Raw genomic sequence first — 22,173 nt, 5'->3', positions numbered from 1 at the left:
ATGGGATTGACTGCAGTTTATGCGACCAACTATTCTAGTCAATGGGGTGAAGCAGCTCCAAGTGGGAATCTGGTCCTTACGAGTTTGTATTACTAATCCCGTTTCTTGCTCTCCTCGCCCTCCCCTTCTCTGGATACTGTTCGTTCCTTATTTAAACGTTGCGGTTCTCCTTTCTCCATCACCTGAAACTCCTAAACCAAGCGCATGCTCAATGTTCGTGCTGTCGGAACTAAAAGATTGGCCTGTGGTTGTAGCTGGGATTTTGAGTCGGCTGCACACGGTGAGGAACAGCAATGAAACCTAAAAAGCTGAAAGACTTGGAGAGTTTATTGCAGGATGTGGATGTGTTTGAGCAGCCGAAGCTGCTTCTCGAGCAATATCCTACTAGCCCCCATATAGCAGGTAAAAGAAGCTCATCCAAACTACATTTCCTTCAAAATATGTGAAGATTATGTTATTGATCATCTTAGGCTGGGTCTGGCTCGTGCAGCAGCACCACGCAGTAAGATTACCTCGAGGATGAAGAGAAAATGTTTAGTTTTAGTTATGCTAACCACTGAGGCGGGGGGGGGGGCGGGGGGACATTGGAGCGAAGCCATGTTTCGTACCAGGCGCTCATATTGATTTTGTTTTAGTCTTTAATCCTGAATCTATTTTAAATCCATACATTTTTTCCCCTGGGTAATGAGTAACATTATTGACCACTCAACTTCCCCTCATGGCTGACTGTCATTGCTTTCCTTCGACGTGTCCCATTCCTTTTCAAGACCACCAAAGCCCCGCTTCCTCAAAAAGCCCATCTAATTGGTCCATCGGACCTCAACAACTTGCTTTTATATAGTGCATCTTTACTGTAGAAAAAAACTTCAGAGTGCCTCGGAGACATGGTGTAAAGGGAGCTGAATGGATAATCTTTATCTTGGTGACAAATATTTTTTTAAAAAAAGAATTATCATGTAATGGAGCCTTTCACATCCTCTGGATGCCCTAAGGTATTTCGTAGCCAATATTAGTTATCATATTGCAGCCCCTGTTGAAATAGAGGCAAAAAAGCCCATGAGTTTTTTGCGTTTGTTGATGGAGTTGTGGTTGGAGGGAATAGACAGAGGGGTTAAGGAGATGGTTGAAGTGGAGGATAGAAGCCAGTAGTGAGCTTTGGTCTCCGGGATGATCCTGGAATAATAGGTGTTCTTGGTTGAGAGGGGCGAGGTCCAGTAAAGCTTGACGTATTCAAGCCAGATCAATTAATGAATGGCTAAGCCAGATTGTTTGTATTTGAAGGAGCAAAGATTTGGGTGAACAGTCAGAATGGGAGACTTTGAAGGAGTTGTCCGCCTTCAAGAGCTGAAAGAGGAATTGGTTGAGCAAATTAGCAGGTGCAGTAGTATTGTAGCAAACAGAGGGCCAAAGGCTTAGATGTTGAAAGTTTTTAAGTCCCATTGTAAATTTCTTGGATTTTTTTTCAGTGGCATATGCAGGGTGAATTTAGAATTCATTTGAGGTGCAGTGTATCAGCTGATGGGATAGTGGCAGATTTCCAGTGAAATCAGGGGAACTGAGGAGCAAGGAGTTGACTATGAACCAGCAATTTGATTCTGTGGTCCAGTTCCCTGTCCTTTTCTCTCAACTCTTTTAATCCCTGCAGTCCAACTTCCAGTTTTCTCAATACAAAGACAGCCTTGGCCAAAGTAATAACTTATATCCTTTGTGACGGTGACCACTGTGTGTTATCCCTCCTCAGTCCCTGTACTGCATTTGATGTGGTGGGCCAAGTTGTAACCTTTTGTTCCCATCTTTTCCACCTGGTTTCATTCCTTTCCATCTGAATGCAGTCAGTGTATCTCCAGAAATGGCTTCTCTTTCTGCCTGTCCTGTCATCTCTGGTGTCTACCAATGGTCTACTCTAGACTCCCTGCCCCCTCTTCCTCATTACCCCTCAGCAACATCATTTTCATCCACTGTGTCAGTTTTCATACGGATGTTGACAACATCCTCTTGTGATGTTATAACCACCTCTGTGCTGCCCAGCTGTCATCAAGTCATGGAAAAGTAGCAACCCCCTGTATTTGACCAAAGCCATAATTTTAAGCCCCCTATTATAAACTCTGCTGTCTTGCAGAATTGTCTATGTTGTGGATCCAACCAGGGATCAGCTATTTTGGATCTGGTAATGTTTAATGAGGCAGGTTTAATAAAAGATCTCAGAGTAAAAGGTCCCCTAGGAACAATGACCATAACATGGTAGAATTTAGCATTCAGTTTGAGAGTGAGAAACTTGGGTCGGAAACAACTGTGCTGAACTTAAATAAGGGAAATTACAAAGGATGAGGGCAGAGTTGATTCGAGTGGGCTAGGAAAGGAGTTTAGCAGAAAAGGCGGGTGATGAACAATGGCAGACATTTATGAAAATAGTTCCTGACTCACAACAAAGATATATCCCAGTGATAAAGAAGGATTTGAGGAAGGGAATAAACCAACCATGGTTAACCAAGGAAGTTAAGGATAGTATCAAATTGAAAGAAAAAAAAATACAATGTGGTAAATATTAGTGGTAAGACAGAGGATTGGGAAAGTTTTAAAAAGAACAAAAGAAGACCAAAACAAAAGTGGGAGAAAATAAACTTCGATGGTAAACTAGCAAGTGATGTAAAAACGGACAGTAAGAGCTTCTTTAAATATATAAAAAGGAAGAGAGAGGCCAAAGTGAACATAGGCCATTTAGAGAATAAGGCTGGGGAAATAATAATGGGGAACCAGGAAATGGCAGAGGAGTTGATTAAATAATTTGCATCAGTCTTCACGGTAGAAGACACTAATAGCATACCAAAAATACTAAATAATCATGGGCAAAAGGGATGGGGGGAAGAAATAAATACAATAACTATCACTAGAGAAAAAGAACTAGGGAAACTAATGTGGCTAAAGGCCGATAAGTTCCTGGACCTGATGGGTTGCATCCTAGGATATTAAAGGAAGTAGCTACAGAGTAGTGGATGCACTGGTAGTAATCTTCCAAGAATCCTTAGATTCTGGAAAAGTCCCAGAAGATTGGAAAACTGTCAATGTAACACCCGTTTTCAAAAAGGGAGGGAGACAAAAAACAGGTAACTATAGGCCAGTTAGCTTAACACCTGTCATTGGGGAAACATTTGAGTATTATAAAGGATGTACTAGCAGAGCATTTAGAAATGCATAATATAATCAAGCTGAGTCAACTTGGCTTCATGAAGGGGAAATCATGCCTGACAAATTTACTAGAATTCTTTGAGGAGGTAACAAGCAGGATAGATAAAGGCGAACCAGTAGATGTAATATATTTGGATTTCCAAAAGGCATTCAATAAGGTACCGCACATAAAGTTACTTAATAAGATAAGAGCCCATGGTGTTGGGGGTAGTATATTAGCATGGATTGAGGATTGGCTAACTAGTACAAGACAGAAAGTTTGGATAAGGGGGGCATTGTCAGAATGGAAACCTGTAACTAGTGGAGTGCCACAGGGATCAGTGCTGGGGTCACAATTATTTAAAGAGTCCACAGAGTGATATAGATAGGTTAAGTGAGTGGGCAAGAACTTGGCAGATGGAATATAATGTGGAAAAATGTGTGGTTATGCATTTTGGCAGGAAGAATAGAGGAGCTGAATATTATTTAAATAGAGAAAGGCTGCAGAAAGCTGCAGCACAGAGGGATTTGGGAGCCCTCGTGCAGGAATCCCAGAAAACTAATATACAAGTTCAGCAGGCAATGGGGAAGGCAAATGGAATGTTGGCCTTTATTTTAAAGGGAATGGAGTACAAAACTAGGGAAGCCTTGTTAAAACTATTCAAGGCACTAGTTAGACCACAGCTAGAATACTGTGAACAGTTTTGGTCCCCTTATCTAAGGAAAGATATACTGGCATTGGAGGCAGTCCAGAGAAGGTTCGCTCGGTTGATTACGGGTATGGAGGGATTTTCTTATGAGGAGAGGTTGAGAAGGTTGGGCTTGTATTCATTGGAGTTTAGAAGAATGAGAGGTGACCTTATTGAAACATATAAGATTCTTAGGGGGCTTGACAGGGTAGGTGCTGAGAGGTTGTTCCCCTGGTGGGAGAGTCTAGGACCAGAGGGCATAACCTCAGAGTAAGGGGTCGCCCATTTAAGACAGAGATGAGTAACTTATTTTCTGAGGGTAGTGAATCTGTGGAATTCTTTACTGCAGAGGGCTGTAGAAGCTGGGTCATTAAGTATATTCAAGGCTGAGATAGACAGATTTTTAATCACTAAGGGCTTATGGGGAAAAGGCAGGAAAGTGGATTTGAGGATTATCAGATCAGCCATGATCTCATTGAATGGCAGAGCAGACTCAATGGGCCGAATAGCTTGCTTCTGCTCCTACGTCATATGGTCTTATGGCCACCAACACCATCTCTGGTTCACCTTAAGTGACAATCATTGCAAAACCTTGGTGCTCTGCTCAACTAGTGGTTAGATTGATAGGATGTGGAGTTTCAATCACCTCGGCCACTCTGCAACATTGCCAGTGCCACTGTTATTGAAACCCATATGCATACTTTTGTCATCTAGACATTTGCTCCAATGCCCTGTTTATTTGTCTTCCATCCATTAACTTCAACTTCTTCGAAATGTAGCCAATCATATCGTACCCTGCATCAAGCCCTGCTCACCCTTTAGCCCCATCCTCACTGATTATATTGGCTTCCTGTTTGCCAGTTTATTAAACTGAAGCATCTTCCAATCACTCCAGGACTTCTACTGCTCCGTCCTAATCTCTGCATCTTCCAGCAGCTTTGTAAGCCCTCCTGCACTTTTCAGTCATCTGACTGGGCCCTTTTGTGTAGCCCCACCACTTCATGCCACCATTGAGAGTAGAGCCTTCAACTGCCTCAGGCAGCCTCTTGAACTCACTCCCTAAACGCCGCCTTTCCCTCTCTTTTTTCTGTCCTTTTTAAAAATCTGTTCAAAACCCAAGTGTTCACCCTTCCAAATATTTTCTATAGCTCAGCATTCATATCCCATCAATTTTCATTTGTAATACACCTAGTTTCAACATTAACTGTAATAACATCCACTGTCTAAATATTATAGACTCCATGTGCATGATAGTGTTACTGAATGTAGCACTGCTACCTATCCATTAATATTAATATTGAATTACTTTCCTTGAAACATTGCTAATACTGTTGTGTGCTTTGAATTAGATTGTGATCAGATCTCCCAGAAACTGGATTTGTACCTCAAATAGCAGAGGACTTTTTGAAATAAAGCTCTTTCTACGTATTCCAGATGCTACCTATCAGGGTTAGAATTTAACAGTTGCAAGATGTTGACAGACTCTGGGAAGAAAGATGTCTCAATTGCTTCCAGCTCTCAAAACGGGAACACATCTCAAAATGTAGACAATACGGAGGGTAGCTTATAGCCAAAAGAATCCAGGTCTAACCTTGCCTTCCTATAAAAGCCATGGCTAAGAATGCAGATTAAGACTCTTAATGAACCCTTTGAACAGTTTATCCATTATTTTAAAAAAAAGCTCACAGACCCAGGAACAAGCCCCACCCCCACCATTATATTGTACTGCTCTTCCCTCCAAATATATCAGCCTTCTCAAAGTTAGGCATAATGGGACGATATGAGATATAGTGTCAAAGCCTGAGGCGAAATAAGGATAAAAACAAAAATTACTGGTAAAACTCAGCAGGTCTAGCAGCATCTGTGGAAAGAGAACCAGAGTTAATGCTTCGAGTTTGTATGATTAGAAAGGGATTATTGGACCGAGCCAACTCTTCTTCAATGGCCACATAATATCCCTTTTCCAGCTGGATGGCATTTCCCATCTCATCCATCATAATTTTGAAATTAGGCAGCACTCAGCACTACTGAATAGACACGTGCAATTGCTAGAACTCTTTTAGATACCTATCTACTAGATATATTCATTATGTACATCAGATCACCATGTGACAAAAGAGTACAGCATCTGAAGGCAGTTGTGGGTAGGGAAATAAGCTCGAGTCTGGCAGTTCATCAGCAAGGGCATGAGGTGTAGTGATAGATCCTCCATGTCATCACCTGCTGCATAATCCACAAAAGCCAACTCAAGTTCATGCATCCCATACATCAAGCAAGTATTTGCCACTGCGTATTGGTTAATTTCTAAAGAGAAACCACAGGCACAATGAATAGCCTCTCCATTTCACTCTGTGGAGAACGAAGACATCCTTCAAAGTATAAGCCAGCACAGTTCATGCCATGAACTGCAAATAATTGCATTCCTTTTCCTGATCATTGGAAGTGTAGCTCTCTATTAAACCACTGTGGCTGGACATCTTTGGGAGACATGCCCGTAATCTAAATGAATGCTCATAGTAGAGATGTTCTTTGAATATCTTGTAATCTTAGCTCAATTCCCTCACTCTCAAAACAAAACCCCACAACCCATAAGCAAGTATAACAAGTCAAATGACCACCTGAAGGTAGGTTGTCCCTGTTCTAAACATGACTGAACCCATGTAACCAAGGACAAGCTAATTAACCAACCCTTGAGCTCACCATGTTCCCAGCACAACTATGTTAAGAACCCCTTTATGTTAGTACATGTCTCCAAGAACATTAGAATCAAAATGTACAATGGCTTCATAAAATGTGAATGCAAATATGAAAATACAATAAAGTGTTTTTAGATGGTGAATTTCAAAGGAATTCACATGTGATATGTTGTACTTTGTCAAATTAAAGTATGTTCTTACTGTTGTACTATGGAATGATATCCTATTAATAAAATGAATGTTAACAATCTTCTCATTCTAGCACATATGCTGTATACAATACACACAACATTCAATGACATTGAGAGTAAGTTGATTGGAGACCTTGGGTGTGGATGTGGAGTTCTGAGTATCGGAGCAGCTATGCTAGATGCAGGGTATGTGGATTTCAAAATGCAATCAAAATTTATATTTTATTCAAGTAAACTTAACAAATTTTGCTTAAGACCCAACTGTAATGTTGCCATGACCATTTTCATTATGCAGCTGTTTCATTTTACTGATGATTATGTCTGACTATAAAGTAATTCGGATTTCAAATAGGGAAATATTAGTGTACATCTTCTGGAAGAGTTAGCTTCTTTCTCCTCGTTAAATGACCTTATCTTGGCAGTGATAATACAGGCCCTGATCCATTCCTTCTGGAGTTTAAAGCTATTACCCTGGCCAGAACTTAAATTACTTGCACTTATTATATTACACCTTACTACATCCACACACTAGACCAAAGAGCTTCGCAATCAATTACTTCTTTCAGGTACAGTCGCTGATGTAGATAAATACAGCAGCCAATTTCTGACCAGCAATGTCCCATAAACAAGTAAGATGAAATGAACTGTTAATACTCCAGGAAAGCCATTTGCTGAAGGATAGACTAGAGCCAATCTTTACACACTTTTATTAGCATTTATTTCAAGTTACAGATTACAAGCATGCACCGCATAACCCAACAACCATAGGTTTAGTTTGTGCCTATTTATAGGGGCACAAGTGACTCCCCAGTTAATGTCCACTGCCTGCACACTATTAAATACACTCGATATACAATTAACATAAACAACTAGTTTTTGGAATGATGTTGGCCAGGACATCAGGAAGAATTCACTGCTTTTTTGGGGAAATGGGATCTTGGCCAAAGATAGGAACTCAGTTTAACATTTCACCTGAAAGATGTCATTTCTGACAATAGAGTATTCCATTACCACTGCAAAATATCACAACAGATTGGGTGCAGAAGCCATTCTACCCAAAAGATGAGAATGCTACCAAACATGCAAAGCTCTTCAAAAGAGTCAACACAGACTTGATGGACTAAATGGCCCCCTTCTGTGCTATGTTTTATGATTAATATTGGGGGGTGACAACCCTGACTTATTAGCATCCATAGACATTTCAGTCTAACTGGGTATATTTGTTTAAAATTTTAGCTGACACATGTTGTAATCAAACATTCTACAGTAATAAAGCTACTCCAAAGAAAAAAGTAGTTTTACAAAATGTTTAAGAATCAAACATTTCAATCATTTTCTTGGTTTACTATATTTCGAACTATTCCATCTCCAGTGGTCTGTGTTTGTTTCACATTTTATTTTCTCAACCTATGTTTACTTTCTCCAGTACTATCAATTATTAAATTATTGTGGACCTCTGTTAGAGATGGGACCAGCAGAGAAAACACTAGCTTTAGTTTGGCTGGGAGAAAAGGGGGATTGAAAGAGAACAAGTCCGGGAAGTACTTCCCAGACAAAAGTTTTAGCTGATGTAGCATCAGATAACCAATCCCCAGGAGTTTCTTTCTGTAGGTTTAGTATCCCAATTGCACCTGCTGTTTATGGTTAATATATCTGCAGATAAAATTAAGGTTATCTGCTTCAAAGTACACTTGCATAGATCACCTGGAGAAACCATTCTGGGTTGGTTATACTGTGCAGGCAAACTCAAGAATAGTGAAAAATGCAACCTTGGAGAATAAGCTTACACCATTATACAAGGATCAAAATAGAAACGTTCTTCTCTAACCGGGTTGTTTTCATCTTTTGCAGATTATGCATGGGATTTGATATTGATGAAGCAGCACTTGGCATATTTAACAGAAATGCAGAGGAGTTTCAATTGGCCAATGTCGATATGGTTCAGTGTGATATCTGTTCTGTAATGACTGGCAAATTATCAAAGACATTTGACACTATAATAATGAATCCACCTTTTGGAACAAAGCACAATAAAGGTAGATTGAATGTTTGGCTTTGTGTAGTGTACATCTGAAATTTATTTAAGTGGAAAGGTTGAACGTTTTTTTTCCTTAATTTACAGTTGAAAGTATATTCCAGCAGAAGTTTAAATAAATGTGCAGCAATACATCTGTTAAGCTACATAGTTGAATCTAGATATTAGATATCCGGATATTAATTAGCATTAGATTTTCAGTCACCTCTCAAGCTGTACTTCAGTATACATTTACAAACCAATTTAATCAACACCTCTTGCATACTGCATCATGTCCTTAATTTACATTAAGGGAAAGCAGATGTCAAAGCCTCATGTTCCACACAATCATATTTAATTAATAGATAATATTTGTTAAACAGGACTGTAATTAATTCCCAAACATAACTCACTAATGATAAATTCCAATAATGCCAGTATATAGCAAGTTTAAGCCAGAGACCAGGTAGCATAATAAATTTGCACTGTCCTTTCTCCTCTAGGTTCTGGATTCAAGTTCATTCAAGACTAACAAAACTAAAATATATTAATTTGCCTTTTAATCATTGCATTTTTAAGATATGATGTCGAAACTTGCTTCGTAAGCATATTAGTTGCAATTGTTTATGATCCATGTCATATTGTATACACTCACTGACGACCTGTAAAAGTTAAAACTATTTGGCGTAATGAACCTGCATTTAATGACCTCAATCTCCCAAAACACTTTAGACAATTAAATACTTTTGAAATGTGGCCCCTGTAAAAAGGAGCCAATTGGCAGCCATATTTGCCTATATAAAACTGAATACACAGTAAAAGTAATTTGTTAGCTTTGAAGTGCTTAGGGATGTTCTGAGGATGTGAAAGATCCCATATGAACTTTGGTTGATCAGACAAGGAAAAAAACCTATTACCTTGTAGGAACAGAAATTGTGAGCACTGCTTGGCTGATTTGACCTTGGAAGAATCAAATCTAATCCTCTTCTCACCCAACAAATACACTGAGGTGACTGGTAAGCAATCAGAATTGGGAACCCAAGGGCATGGAGACCAATTGCAGTGCTGCTAATGTCTTCTGGCTAACAGCTAACTCAGATCCAGTATCAAACCAAGATTCCAGCTATGAATTCCCTTTACCAGCTGAGCCCTTGAATAAGTTGGATTTTGGTGAAAAATGTATAATTTTATGAAACTGTAAATAAGTCCTACACCAATAAAATTCAGACAAGTGAAATAAAACCTCATCTGATCTCTTTGGAGCTATAACCAAATAAATGTAGCTAAGATTCTCACTGCATTAAGATCTTTACTTCAGAGGTAACTAATTTATGTTTTTCTCAAAAGGTATGGACATGACATTCCTCAAAACTGCTTTAGATATGGCCAGAACAGCTGTGTATTCCCTCCACAAAACATCAACCAGAAATGTAAGTAAATTTACTTTGTGTTTGCTTCAGTCAAAGAAAACTATTTTGCAGATGGGTTTCAAATTGATTGTTTGTATAGGAGCAAGCATTTTTCAAATATCTCTAATGCATTACAGGAGGCAGAACTTTTTATAATTTATACTACCTACTTTTCTAATGTAAAAGTGACCAGTTGCCCACTTCTAGCATAAAACTGGATAGGACCAATAGTTTCAATTTAAGCTTCATTTACCTCCTGTATGTTAATTGCTAGAGAAATGTTAAGTTTATGGGGAGACTTCTGCAAGCTAGTTCAGTAGTCACATTGAGTATAGAGCACAGAAAGAGGCCATTCATTCCAACTTGTCTGTCAGCATTTATGCTCCACAGGAGCCTCCTACCACCTTATTTCAACTAATCCTAGCAGCATATCCTTCTAGTCCTTTCTTCCTCATGCACCTAACTAGCTTCACCTTAAATGCATCTGTGGTTTTTGGCTTAACTACCCCCTGTGGTCGGGTGTTTCACATTCTTATCACTCATTGAGTAAAGAATTTCCTGCTGAATTTTCTGTTGGATGTACTGGACTATCTTATATTTATGACCTCTAGTTTTGGACTCCCTGACAAGTGGAAACATTTTCTCTATGTGTATCTCATCAAACCTTTTCGTTAGATAAAGACCTCTTATCAGGTCATCCTTCAGCTTTCCCTTTGTTCAGAGCCCCAGCCCGTTCAGTCTTTCTTGAGCAAGCTTATTTGATCTTGTATCTTGTGAATCTGTTCTCCACTGCCTCTACATCCTTTCTGTAACCTGGACTATCTGAGTGCTCCAAGTGTGATTGAACAAGTTCACTTGCCCAAATACATTTGCTTTCCCCTCTTTATTACCTCACTCACAATAGTTCATCCAACTATTCTTCCTGAAACTCAATCTGTGCAGTTACATCAGTCTTTAACTGAAAAATCACCAGACATGAACTATCCTGCGTGGCAAATGCCAGTCACCATTCCCCAGTTGATAACACAAAATTCAGCATAAACTAATGATTGAACATCAGGTGGCATTCCGTAGGGATTGTTCCCTCCGTGACACCCTGGTCCACTCCTCCATCACCCCCTACTCCTCAACCCCCACCTACGGCACCTCCCCATGCATACGCAAAATATGCAACACCTGCCCCTTCACTTCCTCTCTCCTCACCGTCCAAGGGCCCAAACACTCCTTTCAAATGAAGCAGCATTTCACTTGCATTTCCCCCAACTTGGTCTACTGCGTTCGTTGCTCCCAATGTGGTTTCCTCTACATTGGAGAGACCAAACGCAGACTGGGCGATCGCTTTGCAGAACACCTTCGGTCTGTCTGCAAGAATGACCCAGACCTCCCTGTCGCTTGCCATTTTAACATTCCACCTTGCTCTCTTGCCCATATGTCTGTCCTTGGCTTGCTGCATTGTTCCAGTGAAGCTCAATGTAAACTGGAGGAATACCACCTCATCTTCCGACTAGGCACTTTACAGCCTTCCGGACTGAATATTGAATTCAACAACTTTAGATCTTGAACTTCATCCCCACCCCCTTTCCGTTTCTTCCCCCTCCCTTTTGTTTTTTCCAATAATTTATATAGATTTTTCTTTTCCCACCTATTTCCATTATTTTAAAATCTATACCTTTTATGCCCTTTTAGTCTTATTTCACCCCACCCCCACTAGAGCTATCTGTACCTTGCATGTCCTGCTATCCATTCTTAATTAGCACATTCTTTTAGATAATATCACCACCTTCAACACCTCTTTGTTCTTTTGTCTGTGACATCTTTTGGTTATCTGCTTCTATCACTGCTTACTTGTCCCTACAACCACCCCCCCACCTTAAACCAGCTTATATTTCACCCCTCTCCTATTTTTACTTAGTTCTGTTGAAGGGTCATGAGGACTCGAAACGTCAACTTTGTTCTTCTCCGCCGATGCTGCCAGACCTGCTGAGTTTTTCCAGGTATTTCTGTTTTTGTTTTGGATTTCCAGCATCCGCAGTTTTTTGTTTTTATTTCTTTGTCGTTAGGATTGGCATAGTAGTGCATTTAGCCATGAAACACATCAAAGAAGCCTTATGTTACACAAATGTGTTTAAAAATGGTTAATTACTGTATCTTTACAGCAGATAACTTTCTCCTTTTCACATATATGCAATATACAAGAGGGAGAACTTCCACATCATAGCTATCTGGTACTTTTACTAGAAAGTGCACATGATCATCCAGTGGCAACAGGCTGAGGCTTATTTATAATGCCCAATATTCAGCTGTTTTGATGGCCAACCTCTTAAGTGGCCATTGTTTTTGTTTGTGTGAGCACAAATTGAGCTGCAACCCAGTCAACACCTTCAAATGGAAAAAAAAATAATACAATTTCAGCCAAAGGAAAATACATACTAATATAAACCAAATAATAAATGTTAATTCACAAAAAAAACTGAGAAGTTTTTTGTACAAAGAAAAGACGATGCTTGGTTTCACGTGTACTGTGTAAAGGTTCATCTCCTTTGTAGCATATTCGGAAGAAGGCTGAAGAATGGAAGGTAAAGATGGAAGTAATTGCTGGTAAGAGATACTAGTTTACCAAAGTAAAATTTCATTTTGTATCACTTGCAATGTCAATAAATAGCTCCTATGCTGATTTAAAGCCAGTTTGTTCCTTGACTTTTTTTGCAGTAAAGTAATGTACATTTTACAAAACACTTGGTTAAAAGCTAGAGTCGAGCAATATCCTGCTGATAGGTTGACCAGTGTCAATCTTTGTTTATTGTTACAAAAAGACTAGAGAGCAGCTTTGTAAACCTGAATTCATTTTATTAATAAAGAAAATACAAAATGCTGGAAATACTCAGCAAATCAGGCAACAACTGCAGAGAGGGCAACAGATTTAATGTTTGAGGTCAGTAGAGTCTTAAGAGTTATATAGCACAGAAACAGGCCCTTTGGCCCATCATGTCTGTGCCAGCCATCAAGCACCTATCAATCCCAATTTCCAGCACTTGGCCCGTAGCCCAGTACGCTATGGCGTTTCAAGTACTCATCTAAATACTTCTTAAATGTTGAGGGTTCGTGCCTCTACCGCCCTCTCAGGCAGTGTGTTCCAGATTCCAACCACCCTCTGGGTAAAAAAACCTTTCCTCAGATCCCCTCTAAACTTCCTCTTACCTTAGATCGGTGCCCCCTGGTTATTGACAACTCCACTAAGTGGAAAGGTTCCTTCCTATCTATGCACCTCAATTTTGTATACCTCTATCAGGTCCCCCCTCAGCCTTCTCTGCTCTTAAGGAAAGCAACCCTAGCCTATCCAATCTCTCTTCATAGCTGAAACGCTCAAGCCCAGGCAACATCCCGGTGAATCTCCTCTGCACCCTCTCCAGTGCAATCACATCCTTCCAATAGTGTGACAACCAGAACTGCGCACAGTACTCCAGCTGTGGCCTAACTAGCATTTTATACAGCTCCAACATAACCTCCGTGCTCTTATATTCTGTGCCTCAGCTAATAAATGCAAGTATCCCATATGCCTTCTTAACCACCTTATCTACCTGTGCTGCTGCCTTCAGGGATCTATGGACATGTACACCAAGGTCCCTCTGATCCTCTGTACTTCCAAGGGTCCCACCATTCATTGTGTATTACTTTGCCGTGTTAGTCCTCCCAAAATGCATCACCTCACACTTCTCAGGATTAAATTCCATTTGCTACTGCTCTGTCTGTCTTATCAGCCCATCTGTATCGTCCTGTAATCTAAGGCTTTCCTTCTCGCTATTTACGACACCACCAATTTTCGTGTCATCTGCGAACTTACTGATCGTATCTCCTACATTCACGTCTAAATCATTAATGTACACTACAAACAGCAAGGGTCCCAGCACCGATCCCTGTGGTACACCACTCGTCACAGGCTTCTAATCGCAAAAACAACCTTCGACCATCACCTTCTGCCTCCTGCCACCATGCCGATTTTGGATCCAATTTGCCAAATTGTCCTGGATCCCATGGGCTCTTACCTTCTTGACCATTCTCCCATACGGGACCTTGTCAAAAGCCTTACTGACGTCCGTGTAGACTACATCAACTGCACTACCCTCATCTACGCAATTAGTCACCTCCTCAAAATTCAGTCAAATTTGTTAGACGTAATCTCCCCCTGACAAAGCTATGTTGACTATCCCTGATTAATCCCTGCCTCTTCAAATGGAGATTAATCCTGTCCCTCAGAATTTTTTCCAGTAGTTTCCGGACCACCGATGTTAGACTCACTGGCCTGTTATGACCTGGTTTATCCCTATTATCCTTCTTGAATAATGGTACCACATTCGCTGTTCTCCAGTCCTGTGGCACCTCTCCTGCAGTCAGAGGATTTGAAAATTAGTGTCAGAGCCCCTGCAATCTCCTCCCTTGCCTCACATAGCAGCCCAAGATATGTCTCATCTGGGCCTGGGGATTTATCTACTTTTAAACCCGCTAAAACCTCTTTCAGTGCTAATTTGTTCAAGCATATCACAGTTCCCCTCCCTGATTTCTACACCTACATTGTCCTTCTCCATAGTGAACACAGATGAAAAGTAATCATTCAAAACCTCACCTACTTCCTCTGGCTCCACACAGTTTTCCACTTCGGTCCCTAATGGGCCCTACTCTTTCCCTGGTCATCTTCTTGCCCTTAACATATTCATAAAATGCCTTGGGATTTTCCTTCATTTTACCCGCCAGTGTTTTTTCATGCCCCTTTTCGCTCCCCTAATTACTTTAAGTATCCCTCTACACTTTCTATACTCCTAGGGTTTCTGCTGTTTTCAGCCTCTGTATCTGCCATAAGCCTCCTTTTTTCCCTTATCCAATTCTCTATATCCCTGGATGTCCAAGGTTTCCTGGGCTTGTTGGTCCTACCCTTCACCTTCACGGGAACTATCCCTGAAATGCTCCCCAGCTGACACTTCTACCACTCGCCCGGCTTCATTCCCTAAGATTAGGACCAGTACCGCCCCTTCTCTTGTAGGAGTTTCTAGGTGCTGGCTCAAAAAGCTCTCCTGGATGCTCTTAAAGAATTCCGCCCCCTCTAAGCCTTTCACACTAAGACTATCCCAGTAAATATTGGGGAAGTTGAAATCCCCTACTATTTTTACCCTATTATTTTTACACTTCTGAGATTTGCTGACATATCTGCTCCTCTATCTCCCCCTTACTGTTTGGAGGCCTAGAGTCCACTCCCAGCAAAGTGATTGCCCCTTTTTTGTTTTTAAGTTCTACCCATATGGCCTAATTTGAAGAACCTTCTAAGATACCATTCCTCCTTACTGACTCCTTGATCAATAGTGTAATGCCACCTCCTCTTATACACCCCCACAAACCTGAAGATTCTATACCCTGGAATATTGAGCTGCCAGACCTACCCTTCCCTCAACCACATCTCTGTGATAGCAACGATATCATATTCCCATGTGTTAATCAATGTCCTCAATTTATCTGCCTTACTTGTAAGACTCCTTGCGTTAAAAGAGATTCAGTCCAGCCTTGCATTATTCCCTTGTGCCTTAACAGGGCTATATTTGGTCTGCCTTCCAGACTGATTTACTTTCTCTTCTATATTTGGCTGTGCATCACTCACTATTATACCTCCACTCTGTATCCCATCCCCTGCCAAATTAGTTTAAACACTCCCCAACAGCACTAGCAAACCTCCCCGCAAGGATGTTGATCCTGTTCCACTTCAGATGCAACCCGTCCAACTTGTACTGGCCCCACCTTCACCAGAAACAGACCGTGATCCAGAAAACTAAAGCCCTCCCTCTTGCACCGTCTCTTCAGCCACACATTCATCCTATCTTCCTATTCCCATACTCACTAGCACGTGGCACAGTGAGTAATCCAGAGATTACAATATTTGAGGTCCTGCTTTTTAATCAGCCAACTAGCTCCCTAAATTCTTGTTGCAGGACCTCATCCCTCTTTCTTCCCATGTCGTTGGTACAACGTGAACCATGACCTCTGACTGTTCACCCTCCCCCTTCAGAATGCCCTGCAAGCCGTTCTGTGACATCCTTGACCCTGGCACCAGGGAGGCAACACATCATCTTGCAGTCATGTCTATGGCCGCAGAAGCGCCTGTCTGCTCCCTATTATAGATGACTATTGAGTCTTCTACCACTATTGCTCTTGCACTCATACTCCTCCCACCTTGTGCAGCTGAGCCACCCACAGTACCGTGAACTTGGCTCTGAGTGCACTCTCCAGAGGAACCTTCACCCTCACCGTTTTCCAACCCAGAAAAATGGTTCTTGAGTGAGATGCACTCTGGGGCTTTCCTGACTACCTGCCTGCCTCCCTTCTTCTGACTGGTGGTCACCCATTCCGTCTCTGACTGCACTTCCTTAAGCTGCAGAGTGACCACATCTAAAAACGTGCTATTCACGTTACCTTCAGCCTCGTGGATGCACCACTATGTCTCCAGCTGATGCTTAAGCTCCGAAACCTGTTGCTCAAGCTGGTCAAGCCGGTGGCACTTCCTGCATATGTGGTCATCCAAACTGCAAGGAGTGTCTAAGAATTCTCACATGCTGCAGGCTGTACAACACATGGGATTGAGCTCCCTTCCCATACATAGTCTTCTAATTAAAAAAATTTCCTTAAATTTAAGCCCTGCTCTGCTCAGTGAAGTCTTGCTCTTTACCAGCCCGCTCTGCTCACTGAAGCCTCGCAGCCTTCTGTCAGAACAAGAAAAAGGGGGAAGTAGAGGAAGGAACAAAAGGGAAGGTCTGTGATAGAGCGGAAGGCAGGAATATTAAGTGACAGTATGATGGTGCAAGGCAAAAAGAGATGGTAATGGGAGGAGAAACAAAACATTGATTAACAGGAGTAAATAGGAATAGCAGAATCATGAACAGCTGCAATCTGCAAAAAAAAAATAGGAGAGTCTGAAATTGTAGAACTCAAGTGTTGAATCTAGATACAAAGTACTAATCAACTTGTATAGCACCTTTAGCATAAATATCCCAAGGCACTCGAGCCACACGACGAGATGGGAGTGTCTTAAAGGAGGGAAGTGAGGTAGAAAGGCAGAGAGGTGTACAGAGGGAATTCCAGAGCTTGGGGGCTAGGCAACTATAATTGGGAATGCATGAGGTCTGAATTAGAAGAGTGAAGATATGACAGTTGTGGGACTTGAGATTAAATGTGGAGGGGCAAGGCCATGGAGGGATTTGAAGACAGTGAAGTAATCACCAGAGATGTCAGTGACTGTTTTAAACAATGGCTCAATTTTCAGCAGGAGGATCATTGGGTAAGGGGAGGTCAGAGGTGCTAAAAGTTGACATCCAACCTCTGCTGGATAATGGTCAATTTGTTGTAAAGTGTCATCTATGAGCCAGTTTGAATGTTAGGATTGGAACTGAAAGAATGGAGTTTTCCATGTTATTGGACTGGTCCCTTTCAATTCAGTTTTACCTCTAACTGGTGAAAATGCAGTGTAAACCATTTATGTACAAAAAGCTACAATGGGGAGATGGTGGTAGAGTGGTAATGTTATTGGTGGAATTTTAATTCCTGATTTTATTAACTGAATTTAAAATTAGTCTCAGTAATGGTGACCATGAAACTATCAATTATCATCAAAACCCATATAGTTTACTAATGTCCTACATGGAAGGAAATCTGCCATCTTTACCTGACTTAGCCTACATGTGACTCAACCACACTGCTGCGGGTCTAGACTCTTAACTGCCCACTGAAATGACCTAGCAACCCAATCCAGTTAGGGATGGGCAACAAACATTGGCCTTGCCATCAATGCCCACATCCCATGAAAGAAAAGGGGAAAAAAGTCACTTTGAACAAAGATTTCTAAGTTTATACTTTTATTTTGAAACAGAGCTGAGATATGACTTACCAGCATCATACAAATTCCATAAGAGGAAATCGGTAAGTTAATGCACATTCCTATGTACATGTTGAATGAATTATTAGCTGTTCCTGATTGCAATCAAGATTAGGAAGGAAATATTTTAATATAAAGAAAGTTAGAGCCTTCACGCGAGTTTGTGAAGCAAACACAAGGAGACTGCTGAGTTATTCCAGCTTCTGTGCTCTAAGCAGAAGTTAAACATGATTTTTTAATACTTTAGAATAAAACCCACTAGAAACAAACTTGATAAGTGCTGGATATAAGCAAATTTGTTTGATTTCCAGCATCTCAAGTATTTTACTTGTATTGATGAATCTCTCACAATTTACTTGAGTCATTTTCAATCTAGTGTTACTCCAAGTGCCTGGCTATGAAATTCAAGACTTCCTGCCTTAAAACGTCAATCTAAAAATTAAAAAAACATAGGAGCATGCCACTTGGCTTGGGACACCTGCACTGGCTCTTCAATTGGGGCAAATTAATCTAACCCCTGCACAAAATGCTTGTGATAACCCACTGTTTGTAATTCCTGCAAGTGCACAGAAGCATGCACCTGTATTCATATGGCACCTTTAATGTAATGAAGTGTCCCAAGGCACTTCCCAGGAGCATGATGAAACTAGGTATGACGCTAAGCCACATGAAATCTTTGGTCAAGCTTTTGACGTAAGTAGGTTTTAAGGTGTCTTAAACAAGGAAAGCAAGGTAGAGGGAATTCTAGAGCTGGACAGAGGCAACTTAAGACAATCACCAATGGTGCAGCAATTGGGAATGCACAAGAGACCAGAATTAGACTGCAGATATCTTAAAGAGTTGTGGTACTGGAGGAGGTTAAAGAGGCAAGGCCACAGAAGAATTTGTAAACAAAGATGAGAACTTTAAAATAAAGTGACAGGTCATCAAGCATGGGATAATAGGGGAAGCAGGAGTTGCTGTGAGTGAAGATAGAGGTAGCAGGGTTTCAGATGACCTCAAGTTTAGAGGATAGAATGTGGGAGACCAGCAAGGAGTGGTTTGGAAGAGTTGAGTCTTGAGGTAACAAAGGTATGCATAAGGGCATAAGAGCATATGAGCTGAGACAACTACAAAGTCAGGCAACATTATGGAGGTGAAATAGACAGCCTTAGTGACGGTGCAAATAGGAAGTCAGAAGCTCATCTTGAGATCAAATGTGACAAAGTTAACAGACTGGCTTAAATATTAGACTGGCAACAGACTGTTGCCAGGGAGATAGATGGAGTCAGTAGCTAGGGAATGGAGTTTGGAAACAGGGTCAGAAAATAATGACTTCCATCTTCCCAATATTTAATTGAAGGGAATTTCTGCTCAACCAGTAGTGGATGTTATATAAGCAAATAATTTAGCAACAGTGGAGTCATCAAGAGGCAGTGGTTAGATAGAGCTGGGTGTTGTCACGGTACATGCTAAAACTAATGATGTGCTTTTGTATGTTGTAAATAAGAAATAGGAAGGTGCCAATGACAGATCCTTGGGAGGACACCAGAGATAAATAGGGGAGCAGGAAGAGAAGCCATTGCAAATGGCTCTCTATGATTATTTAAGAATGTAACCATGTAAGAGCACTCCCACCCAGCCAAATGTCTATGGAGTGGTGGATGGTATGGTCAATGTCAAAAGCTGCAGACAGGTTGAAAAGGACAAGGAGAGTTTATTGTCATAGTCACAGAATGTCATTTATTTATAACTGGTTTATGAAATATTTAAAATTTTACAGTTAATGTCTGATTTTGGTATAGTCCAATTATGTACATCACCTGCACCAGCTTACACAAGATCAGTATCAAACCCTTTACATAGTTCAAAGTAGTTTTATTCATGAATTTGCAGGCTATTTACAGTGAAATGATATTTAAGACTAAAATTAATGTCAAACTTCCAAGGTACAGCAAAGCAGTCTTGTGTACTTAAATCTCTGCAGGAAAATTAAATTGCAAATAAAGTAACAAATCAAAGTTTAACATAAGTAAAATGCTTTAAAAACCATCTACACAAACCTTAGACAAGCATGCAGTTAAGGCATCTCCAAATATACAGTTAATACTTTTCTTTAAATTCTAGATCGACATTGAAGTGGACTTCATACGGTTTTCGTTTAAATAAATTCCATCCCTCTGGAAGATATTCAATTGAAGAAATGCAGAGATAAAAATTAAATGTAGTTAAAACTCCTTCGATCAGGCCATGTGGTCATTTTGTTCTGTTTGCAGAACACAAATTGAATCCTACTGATCACCAGATTGACCTTCTGTTTTCAGTTGTTTTGGTGTAGACTCATCTACAGATTCAGTTTTCAGTTGTTTTGCTGCAGGCTCACCTACAGATTCAACTTCTTCAATCGTTCTCTTCTTTGGACTTGTAGCAGCTACATCAGATCAAAACAAGGTGGTAAAAATGTTTGAAAATTAAAATGTAAAGACCTTCATCATCTGTAAGTATCCAAAATGAGTAGGATCTCATTTTACTACTGGAAAATAATTTCTGGCTGGGCATATTGCAATATATTAGCCTCTCCCCTCAATCCCCTCCACATCTCCACAGATTTAGTCAGTTTCATTCTAATGGAAACAGAATTCACTCACTCTCAAGCCCAAAGCATATTCAATGTAGGACTAAGGAGTTAGAATGGAATCCAGTGTCTGAGAATGACATGGGGCCACATTACAGATGCATAAACTGGAACTGTTCAGATGCAAGAGCATCCAGCACATTTAAAAAACTTCTCACCAGGTGGTGAGCATTTGGATTGAAAAATACCATTTGTGTCTGTTGTAAAATGTGACCTTCATGTCCAATTTTAATACCTTATGTAATATTCTTCTAGCAAAGGCAATGAAATGCATGTATATTGAAATCAGGTCTATGAGAAATGTACAATTCCCAGTTCTCTGGTGTCAGACAAGACTCCATGCAAGGTCCTTTTATTTCCAGTGAGCAGCTGAGCCTTCCAGACCTTTATAAAGGCACCACTTGAGGAGGAGATGGCAAATGGAGATCTTTGTTAACTCCACAACAAATTTAAAGGGTTTGAAGCAAAATCTGTAATGCACAAGTTACAGGCGTAGTTGGTTGCTTCTTCGGACAGCAAAATTTCACACTATCACACTAACCTACCAACTCTGGCAGTCCATCAAATAATACTTGAGTTGCTCAAATTCATAAACTTAAATTGGCCAGAGAGCATGCACCAATTCTACAACCACCTGAAATAGTTTACTTGCAAAAGTAGGATTAAAGTTAAAAATAATTGATATATAGCAAGAACAGTAGCATAGTGGTAATGTTACTGGACTAGCAATGCAGAGGACCAGATTATTGCCACCATAGTAGCTGGTGAAATTTAAATTTAATTAATAAAATGTAATAAAAAGCTAGTCTCAGTAATAGTGACCATGAAACGACTAAATTGTCATAAATATCTGGATTGCTGATGTCTTTTAGGGAAGGAAATCTGCCATATTTACCTGGTCTGGCTATGTGACTCCAGACTCTCAGCAATGTGGTTGACTCTTAAATGTCTTCTGAAGTGGCCTGTCAAGCTACTCAGTTGCATCAAAACCACTACAGAAAATTTGAATGAAAATGGACAGACCACCCAGTATTGACCCAAGCACCAGAAACTAGAAAGGTACAACATGCTCAGTCAACCCCACAAAGTCATCCTTACTAACACCTGGGGGCTTGTGCCAAAATTGGGAGGGCTGTCCCCCAGACTAGTCAAATGACAGCCATACCAAATCATGCCTCACAGCAATATCCTAGGCCCCACCATCCCTGGGTATATCCTGTCCCACCAGAGGCAGTGACGCAGTGGTATACAATTGGAGTGGCTTGGAGTCCTCAATATTGACTCTGGATCCATGAAGTCTCATGGCATCAGGTCAAAAATGGGCTAGGAAAACTCCTGCTGATTACTACCTACCCCTCAGTGGATGAATCAGTATTCCATTGAACACCACTTTGAAGAAGCATGGATGGTATCAAAGGCATGAAATGAATTACACACCCAGAGTAATGTCCATCACAACAATGTCTGTAGTGATGCTACAGAGCCA

The 22,173-nt window shown here is 40.6% G+C and overlaps 2 protein-coding genes across 2 annotated transcripts in view; one reads left to right on the top strand and one right to left on the bottom strand.

The window, feature by feature from the left end:
• The first annotated feature begins 241 nt into the window (after nucleotides 1–241).
• On the top strand, nucleotides 242–20,292 carry mettl5 (methyltransferase 5, N6-adenosine). The gene is made up of 7 exons (XM_078552126.1): nucleotides 242–402; nucleotides 6,813–6,927; nucleotides 8,593–8,777; nucleotides 10,103–10,185; nucleotides 12,711–12,762; nucleotides 18,068–18,117; nucleotides 20,180–20,292. Exons 1-7 carry the CDS (start codon nucleotides 294–296, stop codon nucleotides 20,219–20,221), a joined length of 636 nt encoding a protein of 211 aa, XP_078408252.1. The 5' UTR covers nucleotides 242–293; the 3' UTR covers nucleotides 20,222–20,292.
• ssb (small RNA binding exonuclease protection factor La) overlaps nucleotides 19,910–22,173 on the bottom strand; it is a 27,947-nt gene continuing 25,683 nt past the window's right edge. The window contains exon 12 of the mRNA XM_078552123.1: nucleotides 19,910–20,483. Coding sequence (XP_078408249.1) covers nucleotides 20,344–20,483 — 140 coding nt within the window. The 3' untranslated portion in view covers nucleotides 19,910–20,343. The remainder of the gene's footprint in view (nucleotides 20,484–22,173) is intronic.

The sequence above is a fragment of the Cetorhinus maximus genome, chromosome 11 (assembly GCF_964194155.1).
Source record: "Cetorhinus maximus chromosome 11, sCetMax3.hap1.1, whole genome shotgun sequence".
NCBI lineage: Eukaryota > Metazoa > Chordata > Chondrichthyes > Lamniformes > Cetorhinidae > Cetorhinus > Cetorhinus maximus.
Note: the sequence above shows the minus strand (reverse complement) of the source record. Positions and strands in the feature narration are given on the sequence as shown.

Coding starts and splice junctions, on each gene's coding strand:
- mettl5 (XM_078552126.1), top strand. CDS start 294: ATGAAACCTAAAAAGCTGAAAGACTTGGAGAGTTTATTGCAGGATGTG. Junction 8,778..10,102: donor TGGAACAAAGCACAATAAAG/GTAGATTGAATG, acceptor TTTTCTCAAAAG/GTATGGACATGACATTCCTC. Junction 10,186..12,710: donor ACAAAACATCAACCAGAAAT/GTAAGTAAATTT, acceptor TCTCCTTTGTAG/CATATTCGGAAGAAGGCTGA.